This window comes from Pelophylax lessonae, assembly GCF_965119305.1.
Source record: "Pelophylax lessonae genome assembly, chromosome: 6".
Classification (NCBI taxonomy): Eukaryota; Metazoa; Chordata; class Amphibia; order Anura; family Ranidae; genus Pelophylax; species Pelophylax lessonae.
This window is the reverse complement of record NC_138773.1, coordinates 303,147,790-303,167,390: the sequence shown is the minus strand read 5'-3', so window position 1 is coordinate 303,167,390 and position 19,601 is coordinate 303,147,790. Positions and strand designations below refer to the sequence as shown.

The 19,601-nt window shown below is 45.9% G+C and overlaps 1 protein-coding gene across 2 annotated transcripts in view; it reads right to left on the bottom strand.

Moving 5' to 3' along the window:
- Nucleotides 1-19,601, bottom strand: part of ASIC4 (acid sensing ion channel subunit family member 4) — a 567,147-nt gene that overhangs the window by 44,175 nt on the left and 503,371 nt on the right. For both annotated transcript variants that reach the window (XR_014225389.1, XM_082260095.1), the window contains exons 3-4: nucleotides 8,571-8,698; nucleotides 3,264-3,423 (exon numbers count right to left, since the gene is read on the bottom strand). Coding sequence is in view for 1 of the 2 variants with exons in the window: in XM_082260095.1 (XP_082116221.1) it covers nucleotides 3,264-3,423; nucleotides 8,571-8,698 (288 nt within the window). In the remaining variant the exon portion in view is untranslated. The remainder of the gene's footprint in view (nucleotides 1-3,263; nucleotides 3,424-8,570; nucleotides 8,699-19,601) is intronic.

Sequence of the window (19,601 nt, the reverse complement as noted above, 5' to 3'; positions counted from 1 at the left end):
TGTAATGACAACCGATGCGACCGAGAAGCCGCTCGGCTGTCATTACAAGGAGCGGGAGGGAGAGGGGACGTCCCCCCCCCCTCCTGCCGTCTTCCACGGCTCACCCAGGTCTCCCGTCCCACCGGGAGACTCGGGCATCCTACCTCCACCGCCGCCGCCGAAGAGAAGACCCGGTGTAGCATGAAGATGTGTCCCCGTGAAAGCCGGCATCCCTGCCGCAAGTGTGCATGCGCCGGTCTCCATGTAAAAAACCCGGAAGTGATGTCATGACATCACTTCCGGGTACTCAGCGCCGAATTAAAAAAACTGACAGAATTCATAGTTACATAGTTACATAGTAGGTGAGGTTGAATAAAGACAATAGTTCATCCAGTTCAACCTGTGTAGGTGTGTGTGGCTGTAATCATCTCCCATAGCCCTGAATGTTCTGATCCTTGAGATGTACGTCTAAGAGTCTTTTGAACGCCACCATACTTCCCGCAGAAACCACCTCCTGTGGTAGAGAATTCCACAATCTTGTAGCCCTAACAGTAAAGAACCCCCCACGTTGCCTGAGGTTAAAACGTTTCTCCTCTAATCGCAATGTATGCCCTGGAGTCCTCATGCAATCCCTTCGACTGAACAGCATTTTTTCTAATCTTAGATCCCCATTGAGATATTTATAAATTGCTATCATGTCCCCCCTCAGGCATCTCTTCTCCAGGGAGAATAAATCAAGCGATTGCAGACGCTCTTCATTCAAAACAGCCAAACTTGGCGTTTTGAATGCTTTTTAGTGCCGAGGAGGGGTTTGGGGTCTTTTAGACCCCCAGATCCCTCCACAAGGAGTACCTTTATAAAAAAAAAAAATGTTTTTACATGTCCGAAAATATCGGCCGGTACCGTTATCCGATGACCAAAATATCGGTATCGGCATTAAAAAAAAACGATATCGGTCGATCACTAGTCACTATACTCACCTGGGTGCAATTATCGCTTATATTAAGCACTATTACGCTTTATTTGATTCTTTTTTTTTGTATTTATGGTTGGAGTCCTAACTATCGAGGATTACTAAAAAGAAGCACCTGTCCCCTGAGGGTGATGCTGTTTATGTGTGTTTGCTGCACTTGACTGAGCAGCCAATATTTCTGGGTTGGCTCCTTTCACACAGGCTTAATGATCCTGTCCGCCTGTCGGATGCTCCATGCACCCCATATGGGGCAGCGGATGTCAGCGGAGACATGTCCACTGACACCCGCTGCTCTCTGATCCAATCCTGTCCGTGAAATCCACACGGATGGAAACCCTTTTTTCCATCCATCTGGAGGATCGGATAGGATTGGATGAAAACAGACAGGCTGTCCGTTTTCATCCGATCTCCCACAGAGGAGAGCGGGGATCTGACAGTTCCGTCTCTGCGAATTAAGCAGAGACGGAGTTGTCATCCGCCTGCTCAGCGGGGATTGGCGGATTGTTCCCCGCTGAGCAAAACGGAGTCCGCCGGGCGGAAAGCCCGTGTGAAAGGACCCTAAGCATCTGATCCTAATTACTGGAAGAACACTCTTCATGTGTATCTATTAGGGAAAGACCGATATGGTTTTTTCAGGGCCGATACCGATATTTTGGTCACAACCTATCGGTATCGGCCGATATTTTGTACATTTAAAGTTTTGAAAAATAAAGACAATTTTTGACACAAATCTGGTACTGAAAATGTTAATTTTTGTTTAATGCTTAATGGCTGGCTCCCTGTGGTGTGTGACTGGCTTGCTGGCACCCTGTGGTGGGTGGCTGGCTTGCTGGCACCCTGTGGGGGATGGCTGGCTGTCTGGCACCCTGTGGTGGGTGGCTGGCTGACTCGCTGAGGTGGGTGGCTGGCTTGCTGGCGCCCTGTGGTGGGTGGCTGGCTGTCTGGCACATTGTGATGGGTGGCTGGCTTTCTGGCACCCTGTGGTGGGCGGCTGGCTGGCTGGCACCCTGTGGTGGGTGGCTGGCTGGCTCCCTGCGGTGGGTGGCTGGCTTGCTGGCGCCCTGTGGTGGGTGGCTTTCTGGCACCCTGTGGTGGGTGGCTGGCTGGCTGGCAAACTGTGGTGGGTGGCTGGCTGGCACCCTGTGGTGGGTGGGTGGCTGGCACAGGGGCTCTGGGTGGCTGGTTGGTACAGAGCCTGTGGGCGGCTGGCTGGTACAGAGCCTGTGGGTGGCTGGCACCTTGTCTGTGGGCTGGCTCCCTGTGGTGTGTGACTGGCTTGCTGGCACCCTGTGGTGGGTGGCTGGCTTGCTGGCACCCTGTGGGGGATGGCTGGCTGTCTGGCACCCTGTGGTGGGTGGCTGGCTGACTCGCTGAGGTGGGTGGCTGGCTTGCTGGCACCCTGTGGTGGGTGGCTGGCTGGCACCCTGTGGTGGGTGGCTGGCTGTCTGGCACATTGTGATGGGTGGCTGGCTTTCTGGCACCCTGTGGTGGGCGGCTGGCTGGCTGGCACCCTGTGGTGGGTGGCTGGCTGGCTCCCTGCGGTGGGTGGCTGGCTTGCTGGCGCCCTGTGGTGGGTGGCTTTCTGGCACCCTGTGGTGGGTGGCTGGCTGGCTGGCAAACTGTGGTGGGTGGCTGGCTGGCACCCTGTGGTGGGTGGGTGGCTGGCACAGGGGCTCTGGGTGGCTGGCTGGTACAGAGCCTGTGGGCGGCTGGCTGGTACAGAGCCTGTGGGTGGCTGGCACCTTGTCTGTGGGTGACTGGCTGTCTGGCACCCTGTGGTGGGTGGCTGGCTGTCTGGCACCCTGTGGTGGGTGGATAGCTGGCGCAAGGGGAGGCGGCCTAAGAAGGCAGAATGACGTCACAAAAATATCGGCAATATCGGCCAGTACCGGAGCCGATACCGGTATATCGGGGAAAGTGCATATCGGCCACCAATATATCGGCCTTGCTGATAATCGGTCTATCCCTAATATCTATACTATGCACAGCACTGTGGTGCGAATCACATGCCATGTCTGACATCGCATGTGTGTGAACCAGCACTTAATCACAAAAGTCGCAAGGAAGTTGCAAGGTTTTGGAGTCGCTGCAGTGTGAACAGAGCCTTAACCTTAATCTGATTACCTAAAGCCTAAACAGGCATCCCCTGGGGTAACGTTCTCAGGCTGCCTTGTTACAGGGGTGGATGTTGGTAATAAAGATGGCATTACTGTATATCCTAATAAAAGTTGTCCTGTACCTGATGAACAAACATTACAGCCCGCATGCACAGAAAAAAAACCATAGAGGGTCCCCCCTGCACTCCCAGTACCTGGCATATGCACCATCCGGCAGTCGCACTTCCTCACTACCGATTCCTTCTCACACTGCAGCCGGCAGGCGGAGATGCTGTATGTGCTGTAACCGGGCAGGAATGCCTCTCCTGGGACAGGAGCTCTGCAGTTTCCCCAGGGTTGGGGCAGGTAGGTCAGCTGTGATGCAAAATAGAGATTTGTATGATTAAGTGGTAATTACTTCTTTACTATTTGATAAATTAAAGAGCATCCCAGGCTACAATATAAAAACTTTTTGTTCTCTTGTGTATACCTTTAAAAGTCATAATTTAAAGTGATACTAGTAATAATTAGAGTGATTTTAATTTAAGGTGGTTGTAAACCTTTATATTTATATATATATATATATATATATATATATATATATACAGTATATATATACCCAAATCCTCCAACACAGCCAAATCCTTCTACAAAAGGTGTACCTTTTTATCTTCATTCTGCCCTTCTCTACAGCCGTTCAAAGTGCAGAATTTATAAAGCTTGTCTGAGAGTTCAAAAAATGTGGAGGAGAGCTCAGGGGAGGACTGGGCCAGGGGGGCAGGGGGACAATTGCCCCCCTGGGCCACTCTGATGTCCTGTAAAAAGGCTGCACCGCTTCTGCCACAGACATGCCTAAAGGATTCCTGATGGAGAGAAGTAAAAAGTCTCTGCCACTGACCTACTGAGTGCGGGATGAATGGATGGTGTAAGCTGTGTCTGAGCATAGATCGGGTCCGTGCCCCACTTGAGACTCTCCTCCCTGGCCAGCCCTAACTGAGCTATCCCAGCTCCCCCCAACCACCCCCTACTGACCAGGTTGGGAACCCGGATTCAGCCGGTGAGTAGAGAGTACCTGGAAAAGGGCTTCAGCCTTAAATGAGGGTCAGGAGGAGGACAGAAAGAGGGAGAGTGGCAGTTTGCCCCTGGGAGAGCTGAAGTTACACACTGCAGAGCTCAGTGAGGAGAGCTCTGAGAGCTGATTGGAGGGAAGCGAAACACTCCTCTTCATACAGCACACAGGAACAGAGCTGAGGCTTTCAATCTGTTGCAGGTCCTTCCCCTGTCACCATTTTTCTCTTGGTGTCAAGAGAACATGTCAGAAGTGACTCATGCGGATTGCAGAGGAACTAAGCAGCAGACAAAAATTACACTTATGCCCCATACACACGTGCAGATTATCTGCAGACTTTTGTCTGCAGACTTACCAAAACTATATAATATGAGGTCAAACCTAAACACTTTCAATTTGTATGCAATCCGGCAGGCCCTTGCACTACATAGAAAAGGTAAGTCTGCAGACAAAAGTCTTCAGATAATCTGCACGTGTGTATGGGGCATTAGGGATTAATTTACTAAAGGCAAATAGACTGTGCACTTTGCAAAGTGAAGTTGCCCTCTGCAAGTACAGTTGCTCCCAGGGGCGTAACTACAGGGGTTGCAATTGCAACCGGGCCCCATGCTCCAGGGGGCCCCTGTACACCTGGATAGGAGGGTCGGCGGGGGCAGCATGTAGAGAAATCACTGTCCTCCTTTTTCCTCCTGTAGCTGCAGGAGGAAAATGGAGGAGATTGGTTCCTCTGTATGCTGCCCCCGCCCCTCCTCCTATCCAGTTCACTTGTAGTCTGCTGTCTCTTGGCCCCTTTGTGCTCCCCTGATTCCCCCCCCCCCCCCCACACACACTGTGCTTCCTTCCCTCTCCTGCCGGCTGCTGCAGGGGATGTGTCACAATAGAGAACCAGGAAGGGGTCGGTAAATATGTAATTTACCAGCTCTTACCTTTTCTGAATGGAGAGAGTCATAGTCAGTGACATTGCATAAAAATAAAATAAAATGATAAAAAATAATACAATTAAAATACCAAAAAATAAAAACTACTGACACCAGTGGGTGAACTTCCAGGATCCCAAAGGTCACACTTGCGGCTGGGCCCTGGCATTCCACCACCGTGGGGAGGCCCCAAGATGGCAGGAAGGGGGCCCACTGCAGAACTTGTGAAAGGGCCCCGCTGCAGGACCGTAATAAAGGGCCCCGCAATGAGCATAAAGGGCCCCAGGATCAGTGGGAAGAGCCCCAGGCTTGAAGGGAAGGGCCCCAGCCAGGGGTCCGGGGGGCCCTGAAGGTTCTAGTTACGCCTCTAGTTGCTCCAGAGCTTAATAAATGAGGTAAAGCTTCACTTTTCAAAGAGAACCCGATCACGTTCAAGGAAAATTAAAAAAAAAAAAAAAAAACTGCAGTTTTACTTGCACATGATTGGATGATGGAAGTCTGCTCATTTACTAAGCTCTGGAGCAACTTCCCTTGTAGAGTGCAACTGCACTTTGCAAAGTGCAACGTCTATTTGCCTTTAGTGAGTCAACACCTTAATGCTCTTTATAGAGACAAGTACACACTATAGGAAGAACTTTGTTCGTATTTCATATTTGAGGTTTACAACCCACTTTAAAGCACCAGTTCTGTAACGCAATGGGCAGGAAGCTAAGGCACTTGGGTGGGTTACAGAAGACAAGAGTTCAGAGTGGGTGCCACCCAAGAGCACAGAGGAGGCGGAGCAGTGACACTTGCAGACATTGAAAAGCGTCATCCACTTAATGCAAAATAGCAGAGCGGGAATAGGGAAATCACAGAAATCTCTTATCGGGTTACTCAGCGCCTATTAATTTATTTAAATCATGTAGCCAGAGCCGCTCTTTAAGTCAAATTAATTGATCGGGTTATTTATCTTTGTAAAATACTAGACATGCTTTGTTTACTGTTCGTGCCGTCTAGCCGCATTCCCAAGGCAGTAAGGTTCATGGCACCAAGAGTGTATTTAACATCTTGGCAAATAAATAAATATCTGCCTAAGGTGATATTGATTCTTTATGGTAAACATATCAATACCTTCCTTATTTGTCTGCAATTGTTCTGTCTCCATTAAACGAAAAGGTTTTTATTATAAAAGGCAGGCAGATCCATGCCCATCCACAGGATTTACTAGCCAGCTGGCAAAGAATGGCCGAGAGCTTAAAGGTAAAGAGTGCAAATCAAGAACTTGACAAAACTTTTAGCGCATCCAAAAAAAGCAAAAAGTATTGAACCTTAACCACTTTAGGACCGCTCACTGTTCTGCTACTGAAGCACAGTGGCAGCCCTGGGTCCAGCGATGTAGACCTACGTCGCTGGACTACTAGCTGTCTCGACGGCTCCGGAGGCTCACTCCCGCCATGTTTAGACACAGTGGGAGTCGGGCCGGAGGAGGAGAGGTGGCGATCACCGCATCGCTTCCCAGATCGTTGGGGAAAGTGTGAGAAGATCCGCCTGCTTGTGTAAACAAAGCAGGCGGATCTTCTCTGTGACAGATAGGGAGAGATCACAGGATTCAGCATAGCTGAGCCTGCGATCTCTGTCTGTGTCACACAGTCCCCTCCCCCCTCACACGTCAGTAAGCATAAGGCATACATTTAACCCCTTGATCACCAACAGTGTTAGCCCCTTCCCTGCCAGTGTCATTATTACAGTAACAGTGCATATTTTTAGCACTGATTACTGTAGTAATGTCTCGGGTCCCCCCCAAAAATGTCAGTTAGGGGTCCGATCTGTCCGCCGCAATGTCGCAGTCCCGCAAAAAAAATCGCAGATCGCCGCCATTACTAGTAAAAAAAAAAAAAAAAAATTACAAATCTTTCCCGTAGTTAGTAAACGTGATAACTTTTGTGCAAACCAAACAAAATACACTTATTGCGATTTTTTTTTACCAAAAATATGTAGCAGAAAACAAATTGGCCTAAAATGTTAAAAAATGTTGGTAAATGAGCAGAAGCTCTGATGTTTTCATCATCCAATCATGTGCAAGCAAAAAGGTTGTCTTTTTTATTTCCCTTGCACATGATTGGATACTCTTTGCAAAGTGAAGCTTTACTTCATTTACTACGCTCTGAAGCAACTGCACGGGCAACAGCACTTTGCACAGTGCACAGTCTATTTGCCTTTAGTAAATTAACTCCAATGGCCCATCATTGGCTTTAGTTGGAGTAATGGGACTCCATTGTTGGCACCAGTGGGAAGAATAGTGCCTCATTGTTGGTATCAGTGGAAGAAATAGTGCCTCATTGTTGGTATCAGTGGAAGAAATAGTGCCTCATTGTTGGTATCAGTGGAAGAAATAGTGCCTCATTGTTGGCATCAGTGGGAGGAATAGTGCCTCATTGTTGGTATCAGTGGAAGAAATAGTGCCCTATTGTTGGTATCAGTGGAAGAAATAGTGCCCTATTGTTGGCATCAGCGGAAGAAATAGTGCCTCATTGTTGGTATCAGTGGAAGAAATAGTGCCTCATTGTTGGCATCAGTGGGAGGAATAGTGCCTCATTGTTGGTATCAGTGGAAGAAATAGTGCCCTATTGTTGGCATCAGCGGAAGAAATAGTGCCTCATTGTTGGCATCAGTGGAAGAAATAGTGCCCTATTGTTGGTATCAGTGGAAGAAATAGTGCCTCATTGTTGACATCAGTGGGAGGAATAGTGCCTCATTGTTGGTATCAGTGGAAGAAATAGTGTCCTATTGTTGGCATCAGTGGAAGAAATAGTGCCCTATTGTTGGTATCAGTGGAAGAAATAGTGCCCTATTGTTGGTATCACTGGAAGAAATAGTGCCTCATTGTTGGTATCAGTGGAAGAAATAGTGCCCTATTGTTGGTATCAGTGGAAGAAATAGTGCCTCATTGTTTGCATCAGTGGAAGAAATAGTGCCCTATAATTGGTATCAGTGGCAGGAATAGCACCCCATCACTGGTGTCTATGGGAGGAATAGTGCCCCACCCCTGGTGTCAGTGGAGGGAATGGTGCCCCATCATTGGTGTCAGTTGTGGATGGAATAGTGCCCCAAGAGCCAGATAGAGACAAGCAAGAGGCCACATCCAGCCCCAGGCCCGCAGTTCGGAAACCACTGCTTTAAAGAGTAAAAAATAATGGGGTTGTATTGGTGGTATATGAATGTATCTTCATAAGTTGTCACTGGTGCTTCCAATAAATTTTACAAAGCTTTTAACTAAAAAATAAACGATCTGTTATTTACTTTGATTTATTTGGTTTATTGGTTTTGATTTTGTAGCACCTTAAAAATCCTGCTGTTCTATATGGTTGTTGTGGCTCCATCCCCCCAAAAAAAAAAAAAAACCAGACTGTCTGCCTAGTCTAATTTGCATCAATTTTCTTGCCCAAAATTGTTATTTCAGAAGCTCTCAAAGATGAATCCCAGAGTCTAGAGCAGAACCAACTCTGCTTATAAATGTTTGGCACTTCACACACGAATGCATACAGCGGTCCTACCCTCTGCTCCTGGCATGAGACGAAGGTCTGGAATCCAGGGGAAACTCCGAACCCCAGCTGGTGTATATATGGTGGCTCATCCTGGCTGTGGATCTGCACTCTGATCCCGGCCTCAAATGATGTTTCATCTGCAGAAAAGAAAGAGACAGCAGACGGTCATGATGCTAATTGTATCGGTCTTGTGGTTGCATTTAGGATTCTAATGTTTATCAGACACCGCTGGTCAATTTGTGTTGCTGTAATTATCGTCTCTGGTTCTTCGTGTACTCTGCTAAATTATTCATCAGGAATGGTGCTGATCTAAGGTTTAACCCATTGTGATACCAAAACATCTCTAGGGCTGTATTTCGGGGTACCGTGCTAGTTATGCAAATGTTACAACTTTTTCCTACAATTTTAATTGTTTTAGGTTGGGATTGTAGGATATGTTCATGCAATCAGTGGTGTATTTAGGTTCTGTGCTGCCCTAGGCCTGACTAAACTTGTGCACCCCCTAATTTACATATGACCCACCCCCTCCTGTTAAGGCCACGCCCTTTACTGTTTACGACCCGCCCTGTCATCTGTGATCCACAGACCACAAGTCTATCAGTGCCCATCAGCGTAGCCTCATCAGTTCCCATACGTTCAGCCTCATCAGTGCCCATCTGTGCAGCTTTATCAGTGCCGCCTCATTACTACCCATCAGTGCAGCCTCATCACTGACCGCTTTATGGCGGTGCCAGACTGATTTGCATCCTGGACTCTGCCCTCTGGCCCAATTCACCCCATAAGACTGGCACTATACTAAAAGTGTAGACCCTTTTCGCGCAGGACCCGGGAGAAGGATGTTTTTTCGTGCTGGGTGCAGCTTTTTTGCTGCCCCCCTGCAAAGTGCCTCCCTAGGCCTGCGCCTTGTTGGCCTAGGCAAAGATACAGCACTGCATGCAATGCTACCACAACCAAGGTTACAAACTGTACAGTATGATGGTGATTGTATGGTATACACCGTACCCCACATACTTACAGATTGTGATTGCACCACTCCAGGATTGACACAGAGACTATTATATACAATTCTATAGTCACAACATGCAGTTTATTGGATAATAGGAACAGGAGAGAAATATCAGGAAAGAAATACAGGAGTTGCCATTGGTGACCACCTTCTGAAAATGCTAGTTGCTGTCTCCGGCTTCACTGATACATTGTTGATTCATTGATTGGAGTCCCTAGAACAGCCATTCTCAACTAGGGTTCCTCCAGAGATTTCTAGCAGTTCCTTGTGCAATGAGCAGCTTCTGCCTCTATGAGGAGTAACCACTGACACCGATGATCTTTTATTTATCTGTAAGTGGGGATTCTTCCCAATAACCACAAATATCAAGAGCATTCTTCCCAGTGACCATCAGACTAATGTATTGTGAGCTGTAGGTACAGTAATTATTAGCACGGGTTCCCTGAGACCGGAAACTTATTATAAGGGTTTATCCATGTTAAAAACACTAAAAAGGGCTGTCTTCTACTGTTTATTGTACTTTAACCCTGAGAAAAGGGAAGATGTAAGGACCCTTGAAATGCATTGGATGTTTTTTGGTCATTTACTGAACCAATAACCCATGGTTAGACTCAGGTTGGATTGTTGGTTTGGTGCTTTTTGGTGCAACTAAATCTAGCTTTACTCTACCTGTAAATGTTCTCATTTCTCCAGGCCATGATATATCTACTTGTATAGCTACTGGTGGTTAGTCACATTGAACGGCACTTGTTCTGTAATGTTTAAGACATTTCAAATCTTCTCCACAGGGCCACTGATAGGAGGTTACAGGCAGCCCTCCTGTATGACGACCTGGCCCCATCAGATTAACAGGGGGGCCTGGCAGTAGATGCCTGTGGGCATCCCACGGTTCCCCGATTTCCTAAATCTGATCGCACCCTTCTCTGCTCCTCACCTCTAATTACAACATCCAGAATCCTCTGTGACTGGCAGGGAGGAGGCCACATGAAGCTGCCTGCGTGGAAACTTTACAGGTTCTGCTATATGCTGTACCGAGGGTGCAATGACAACATAAGGGACCCTGAGTAAGAGTTTAAGGGGGATGCAGAGGGTGCAGAGAGCAGGTTAATGAGGAAAGAAGAGTGAGGTGTAATGGGGAATGAAGGGGGTGCAGAGTAGGGTGTAATGGGAAATGCAGGGGGTGCAGGGTAGGGTGTAATGGGGAATGCAAGGGGTGCAGATTGAGGAGTATCAGTTTATGTAGAAGGTGCAGAGTGGGAGAGTGGGGTGTAATGGGGAATGTGAGGGGGTGGGGGGGGGTAGAGTGAGGAGTAATGGTGGATGCAGAAGGTACAGAGTGTTGTGTTATGGGGAGTGCAGTGGGGGCAGAGTGAGAATTTAGGGGGTGCAGAGTGCAGGACAATTGGGAATGCAGCATTTGGGGTAATGCGGGGGAGGTGGAGAGATACAGGGATTTACGTGAGGTGTAATGCAGGTACAGAAAGAGTATTGGGTGGTGCAGAGTGCTGGGTAATGAAGAATTCAAAGGATGTAGAGTAAGGTGTAAGAGGGAATGCATGGGGGGTGACCTGCAGGTGTTACAGAGTGTGGGGTAGTGGGCAGGGCCGCTTGTAGGCAGGTGCAGTCTCTGTTCTCCACTGTAGGTGGCGCTTGGCCGGTGCGGTACTACAGCTGGAGAGGAAGTCAAGAGAAACCTGGTTTCGCTTTGGTTCCTGGTTAGCTTTGCTGCATCCAGGTGACCCTGGTGGCCATCTTAGGTCAACAGAGCTTTTTTAAAAGGTCATCAGGCTTTGGCATGCTTTTTGGCAAGTAGATAGCGCAGGGACAGTTCTCCCGTCTGCAGGGAGAATGATTGGCAGTAGGGAGAGTTTCCAGACAAGTATGGATAGGCTAGGGACACGCCATCCTGCATCGGAATCCTCCTCTTTGGGCTCATACTGGGCTCCTACTGGCCAGGCTGCATTCAGCCCTCAGAGACAAACGTCGGGGCTTGCTCTGATTCACAAGTTTTCATAGTAATGTGAGTATTCCAAGCTGGAATCCCTCGTGTTGTTTGTATCTTTGGCCTGTCTCTTCAATACAAAGTATGTTATTTGCAACCGGACTCAGTTTTTTTTACTGCCGCCCACCACGCTGCACCTACCCAAACGCTGATAAGAAATACATGGGAGGGTGGCTGCATGGGGCCCCTATGACTTCTAATGATGGCCCTGCTTTTCCAAGTAACTTCTTCAGTTCCAGTGTCAAGGTTATTTTCTGTACACTCGCCAGAACTGAAGAAGAACTAAGAACCGTCTTCAACATTACAGAACAAGTCCAGGTGAATGCGACCAACTACTAGTTGACCTACCATGACCTGCATAAATAAGAACCGACACAGTGAAGCCAAATACAGTTGTGGGAACGGGAGACCCCAGGCACAGCCGCGGAAGGCGGCTTAAGGGGGGGCTTTTTCTCCCGCTCGCTGAGGTAACGACCGAGCGGCTCCCGAGCCACATCGGCCATTACTGCCTGAAAGCCGACCACCGGCTCTAAAAAATGGTACCGGGATGATGCCTCTAACTTTAGGCATCACCCCGGTACATCACTTATTGCAGATCACGTAGATCTACGTGAGTTTGCGAAAAGTGGTTAAAGGCCAACCTTTTGCTGCTATTTTTTACCTTCCCTTCATTCCTCCATGCATCCATGCAGTGCCGATACAAAGTCATCTGGAGCCCAGGGCAAACATGCCAAAACGCCCCCCCCCCCAAGATATATGAGAATTACGCGTCAGAAAAAATCTCCCCACAAAAACACTGAGCACTAATCTGCATGCTTACCCCCTAAGTATAAATCCCCCTTCCTCCCAGTACAAATCCACCCCCTGCTGAGATCCCCTCTCCCAGAGCAGCTCAAATGCCCCCCCCCAAAAAAAAAATACAAATTTACCCCTCTTAGCACAAATCCTCTACCCCTTAATTTCCCCTACTGGTACACATGTTCTCCCTCCCACTTCCCATTTCAAATCTCCCCTTCCCAGCACATATTTCCCTTAACCCCCCCACCTAGCACAAATCTTCTTCCCCCCTCCCATCACAAATCCCCCCAAATCACCACTCTTAGCACCCCCCTCAAATTTCTCCTCCAAGAACAATACTTACCCTCTGCAGCCCCCAAATTTCCCCTTCCAACACTATTCCCCTTCCCCCAACCTCCTTGTGGTGCCCCCCCACCTCACATTATACCACAGTGCCCAGGGCAGCCGTCCCTTCTGCCCACCCCTTGTCCCGGCCCTGCCTCGACGTCTCCCTGCCTCCATGTCTCCATTTGGACGGTACATAAAATGTACCCTCCAAACACAAATCCTCCCCCCCCCCCATCATATTACCTTTTCTAGCACAAACCCCCCAAATCCCCCATCCTAGCACAAATCCTTTTCCCCTATCTCCCCTCTCAACAGAAATCCCCTCCAAATCACCACTTCTACCACACCTCCCCAAATTTCCCCTATTAGAACAATACTTACCTCTGCAGCCCCCAAATTCCCCCTTCCAACACTAATCCCCTCCCCCCAACCTCCTTGTGGTGCCCCCCATCTCACATTATACCACAGTGCCAAGGGCAGCCATCCCTTCTGCCCACCCCCTGTCCCGACCATGCCTCCATTTGCCCAAAAAAGTAACGAAAAAGTCCCATTGATAAGCTCTATATGGATCAGGTTAGAGCTTACAGTTGGGGCTGGGGATGGTCCCCCCACCCTCATGTGACAATGGGCGACTGACCACTTGAGCATTAAGTGCTGCATTGTGGGAGGAAGGAGAGAAAGGCACGTTTCCCGATATCTGGAAGTACTAGTCATTATCTGAAATGTGCAGAACTAATCACACCTGGTAAGTACGGGTTTGAAAAAAAAAAAGGGGGGGGGGAGGGGAGGAAAGAAATCCGCTTTGTATGCTCTCATGTTTCCCTATGAGAGCCGTCTTAACTGGTCCGACTTGTGTCCTGCACTACTTTGGTCAGTCTTCTGTCTGACTTCAGTCCATAGGCCGGGCTCACACTGCTCTGACATGAAAGTCCCGCGACTTCCCAATCCGACTTTGCCCTGCAACATCATTGGTCAGACATTGGTTAGACTTTAATGAACAGGATCCGACTTGAGATGAGTGCAACTTGGGTCTGGTATGGATTTCTTTTCCCAATACATTTTGCAGTGCTAACATTGTCTCTGAACGCAAGTTGCATGTCAAAAGTCGGATCAGTTAGGATGCTAAACCGACATGGATACGGCTGACATTCATTTCCATGGGCTGAAATTGGACAGAAGTCCGACCAAAGTAGTGCAGGAAACTTTTCCAAAGTCAGACCGCCACAAGTTGTAACAGTTAAGACAGCTCTCATAGGGAAACATTGATTTTTACATGTCATGCGACTGTCGCACCAGTGTGAACTGGGTGTAATTCGTATCCAAGTCGGATCAGAATCTTAACTGATCCGACTTTGTGGCATGTGACTTGTGCTCAGAGGCAATTTTAACACTGTAAAATGTATTGTAAAAAAAAATCCATACCAGACCTAAGTTGCACTCATCTCAAGTCAGATCCTGTTCTTTAAAGTCTGACCGATGTCTGACCGATGATGCAGGGCAAAGTCGGATGGGAAATCACGGGACATTCATGTAGTGATCGACCGATATCAGTTTTTCGTTGCAGATACCGATACCGATATTTTGGCCAATGCCAAGGCCAATGCCGATATTGGCCGATATTTTCGTACATTTAAAATTTTTACGCTTGTGGAGGGATCTGGGGGTCTAAAAGACCCCAAACCCCTCCTCTGCACTTAAAAGCATTCAAAACGTCAAGTTTGGCTGTTTTGAATGCGGTCATTTTTTGAATCTGGCGCAGAGTACCTGGAAGTGATGTCACTCATGACATCACTTCTGGGTTTTTGAATGGAGACCCATCAGAGCCGAATGCGGCTTTGATTGGGTCTTCGGCGGCCATGCAGGCTGGTTGCCCAGGTCTCCCGGTGGGACGGGAGACCCGGGCGAGCCCGGGAAGGCAGCGGGAGGGGGGGGGCTTCTCTGCCGCATCGGTTGTCATTACAAGACACCTGACCATCAGCTATGGAGGCTGGTACCGAGGTGATGCCTGTAGCTGCAGTCATCACTCTGGTACAAGCACTTTCCCGAAATATCGGCAATATTGGTCACCTTGGTGGCCGATTCCGATCTATCGGGGAAGGTGCATATCGGCCCCCGATATATTGGCTTTGCCGATAATCGGTCGATCCCTACTTTCATGTCGGAGCAGTGTGGACCTGGCCTTAGAGCGGAGATTTAGGGTGGATTTACTAAAGGCAAATAGACTGTGCATTCTGTAAGAGCAGTTGCTCCAGAGCTTAGTAAATGAGCAGAAGCTCTGCTGCCTTCCGCCATCCAATCATGTGCAAGCAAAAATGCTGTTTTTTTATCATTTTTATTTCCTGGCACGTGATTGGGTACTCTTTGCAAAGTGAAGCCTTACCTCATTTACTAAGCTCTGGAGCAACTGCACTTGCAGAGTGCAACTGCAAAGTGCAAAGTCTATTTGCCTTTAGTAAATCGACCCCTTACAAATGCCCACTCCTGATTGGTTCTTTTAAAAATAAACTTGCGCTGTGCCCATGCAGAGCAAAGAAATCGGTTCACCTAAAGTCCAAATGAGCTTTCAGTTGAGGTCAGCTAGATGCATGCATTTTAGGTACATCAAGACAAAAGGTGTACAAAGTTTTACAGATTGTTTTCCTTAAGGCCCGTACACACGTACCGATCGTCGGCATACAAACGTCGGTGGACGAAGGATCTGCCGATTGTACGCGTGTTAGTATGGTGCCTCCGACAGATGTCTGCGCACAATCCGCGGACAAAAGTCTTTCGTGCAAACATGAAAATATTTGTATGCCGACACCAGAACGGACGATTGTTCGCCTGTCAGTACACAATTCGGCCGACAGACCGCAGATTTGCAAGACTGGGCATGCTCAGAAAATAGAAAACACAGGGAAAGTTAACCATTACATGACATCACTTCTGCAGTCGGCGGACAAAATTCTTGTGCTGTCCTTGTGCTGTCTTTGCACTTTTCAGCAGACACCGACATCCCGGGGAGAAAAGAGGAACATTTGTAAGCCGACCATCGGTACGTGTGTACGGGGCTTCAGAAAGCATTTGCAGGCTAAGAAAAAAAGCCTGTCTTCTGCTAGCATGCTACAGAGAAGGACCCTTGCTCTCTGTGTAGAATCAGTGGTCTCTCTTCAGAGATCCAACACTCTCCTTTAAATTGCCACCCTTCTCCCTGCAAATAAGCACCTTTGCTACTTTGGTTGTCTGGAGTAAAGAGAAGTACCTGGTACCAGGAATGAGCTTGGGCTTGGAAATTAGTCACTTGTAAGAATCTAAATATCCATTCCTAAAGTGTTAGTAAACCCAGGAGTCTGCAGTCACTATATCTGGTCTCCCCAGGAGCCTGCAGTCACTATATCTGGTCTCCCCAGGAGCCTGCAGTCACTATATCTGGTCTCCCACAGTACACAGAACATGGAAATGCAATTATTTTAGTAAATATAAACTGCTAAATACCTTTTCTCATCAGCAGTATATAGCAGTCTTGTGACGTCTATCAGTGTCTGGTTAAAGCTTGTAGATGGAGTTTTCATTCTCCTCTGACTGTCCTAAGGGAATGACGTGCATTGGGGGGAGCAGGGCTGGACAATTTATAAAACAAAAGACCACTATCTATGCAGATGACCAGAGGAGGGGTGGAGAAGAGGGATCATGTTTTAGAAGATGAAGATCCACTTTAGGTTGTTATTAACCACCTTGGCGGTATTCCCGAGCGTGACTCGGGGTGGATTTTTCATTGCAGGAGCGGTAACCCCGAGTCACGCTTGGGGTGGATGTGCAGAGAGCACAGCGGTGTTCTCTTACCTTCTCCTGGAGATCCAGCGATGATCTCTCATTGCTGTGACCGCCAGCCGAGATCCCCGCCGCTCTCCGTCAGTCTCCGTCGGTGTGATCACTTCCTAGTTCCGTTCCCTGCAGCAGCAATGCTGCATGGGAGCGGAACTAGGGAGGGAAATTCAAAAAAAAAAAAAAAACGTTGCACAAAACACATTTTATATTATATATATATATATATATATATATATATATATATATATATATGCATATATATGCATATATATATATATATGCATATATATATATGCATATATATATATATATATATATATATGCACATATATATATATATATATATATATATATGCATATATATATATATATATATATATATGCATATATATATATATGCATATATGCATATATATATATATATATATATATATATATATATATGCATATATATATATGCATATATATATATATATATATATATATATATATATACATATATATGCGCATATATATATATATATATATATATATATATATATATATATATATATATGTGTGTATATACATATATATATATATATATATATATGCACACACACACACATATATATATAAAAAATGATATTATTGATTCAATTATAATTCATGCGTTATATATTATATATATATATATATATATATATATATATATATATATATATATATACACACACACACATATATCTATATATAATATATAATGCATGAATTATAAACTAATCAATAATATAATTTTATTATATATATTATATATTAAATAATAAAATAATATTATTGATTCGATTATAATTCACGCGTTTGTGTTTCAAATTTATCACATCTGGGATGTTTACTAGACTCTTGTTTTGGTCAGGTTTAAGTCAGTAATTACTAAGAATTGTAGGCCTATAATACATAACGCCAAATTTCCATGAAAACAATTGTACCGCTTTTGGTATGTAATTCCTGACATAATCATACCGCCAGGGAGGTTAATAATACAACTTTATCCCTGAGGGTTGGATGTGTCTGCTGTTATTCACTTGTATTCTCTTCTTGTTAGGACAGAAATGTCAGCCCAATGTCTACATGAATATGACCTGCCCAATGCCTGAGATCAGGACTGGTAATATTATCTGCACTGAGCTCAGGCAGGGTATAGAAGAAGGTTGGCTGGGTGTGAACTGAGCTGGGTTCTAAGATACTTATGAAGAGCCCCCTTTTTGGAATATCTGTGCCTTGACTACTTTGACTACATGATGTCTTACTAACATTGGGTCTGGATGGTTCCCCATTGGGAAGTCGGTCCTTCTATTTAAAGATTATGTGTACAAAATCATTGGCTGACAGTGGCTTCACCTTGGCTTACTCATTTGCACCTCTATGGACAACATACAAATGCTATAAAAATTCCAGTCCACCCTACTGACTAGACATGTGCATGAGGAAAAAATTTCTTTTTTTTTTTTTTGTTCCCTTAAATTCAGTTGATTCGTTCCATTCCTATTCGGGATTCATATTTGGAATTCGTTTTATGTCTTTTTCTAATTTCCTTCAAATTTACTGATTTCTTTGATTGGAAACGTTCAAACAAGTACATTTTGAATCGGCAAATTGAAATTTTTTTTTTTATTTTTTTTTTATTTGAATGTGGCAAAGTGAACAAACAAAAGAAAAATCTTCATCAAATGATTACAATGACTCTTTAACCTCCCTGGCTGTATGATTCTTTCCGATTTTAGGTGCTGAAAGCGGTACCATTATTTTGCATGTAATTCTTAAGAATGAGCGGCCCAAACCAACTATTTACATATGATTTTTTTTTTTTTACTGTGCGTTCTTCTTTATAACATCTTGGGTATGATAAAGTTTAAAACACAAAATCATAAATTATAATATAATAAATAACTATAAATAAGTTAAAGTATGTATGTATGTATATATATATATATATATACAGTGCCTTGCGAAAGTATTCGGCCCCCATGTACTTTGCGACCTTTTGCCACATTTCAGGCTTCAAACATAAAGATATAGAACTGAAATATTTTGTGGAGAATCAACACAAAGTGAGACACAATCATGAAGTGGAACGGAATTTATTGGATATTTCAAACTTTGTTAACAAATAAAAAACTGAAAAATTGGGTGTGCAAAATTATTCAGCCCCTTTACTTTCAGTGCAGCAAACTCTCTCCAGGAGTTCAGTGAGGATCTCTGAATGATCCAATGTTGACCTAAATGACTAATGATGATAAATAGAATCCACCTGTGTGTAATCAAGTCTTCGTATAAATGCACCTGCACTGTGATAGTCTCAGAGATCCGTTTAAAGCGCAGAGAGCATCATGAAGAACAAGGAACACACCAGGCAGGTCCGAGATACTGTTGTGGAGAAGTTTAAAGCCGGATTTGGATACAAAAAGATTTACCAAGCTTTAAACATCCCAAGGAGCACTGTGCAAGCGATAATATTGAAATGGAAGGAGTATCAGACCACTGCAAATCTACGAAGACCTGGCCGTCCCTCTAAACTTTCAGCTCATACAAGGAGAAGACTGATCAGAGATGCAGCCAAGAGGCCCATGATCACTCTGGATGAACTGCAGAGATCTACAGCTGAGGTGGGAGACTCTGTCCATAGGACAACAATCAGTCGTATACTGCACAAATCTGGCCTTTATAGAAGAGTGGCAAGAAGAAAGCCATTTCTTAAAGATATCCATAAAAAGTGTCGCTTAAAGTTGGCCACAAGCCACCTGGGAGACACCAAACATATGGAAGAAGGTGCTCTGGTCAGATGAAACCAAAATTGAACTTTTTGGCAACAATGCAAAACGTTATGTTTGACGTAAAAGCAACACAGCTCATCACCCTGAACACACCATCCCCACTGTCAAACATGGTGGTGGCAGCTTAATGGTTTGGGCCTGCTTTTCTTCAGCAGGGACAGGGAAGATGGTTAAAATTGATGGGAAGATGGATGGAGCCAAATACAGGACCATTCTGGAAGAAAACCTGATGGAGTCTGCAAAAGACCTGAGACTGGGACGGAGATTTGTTTTCCAACAAGACAATG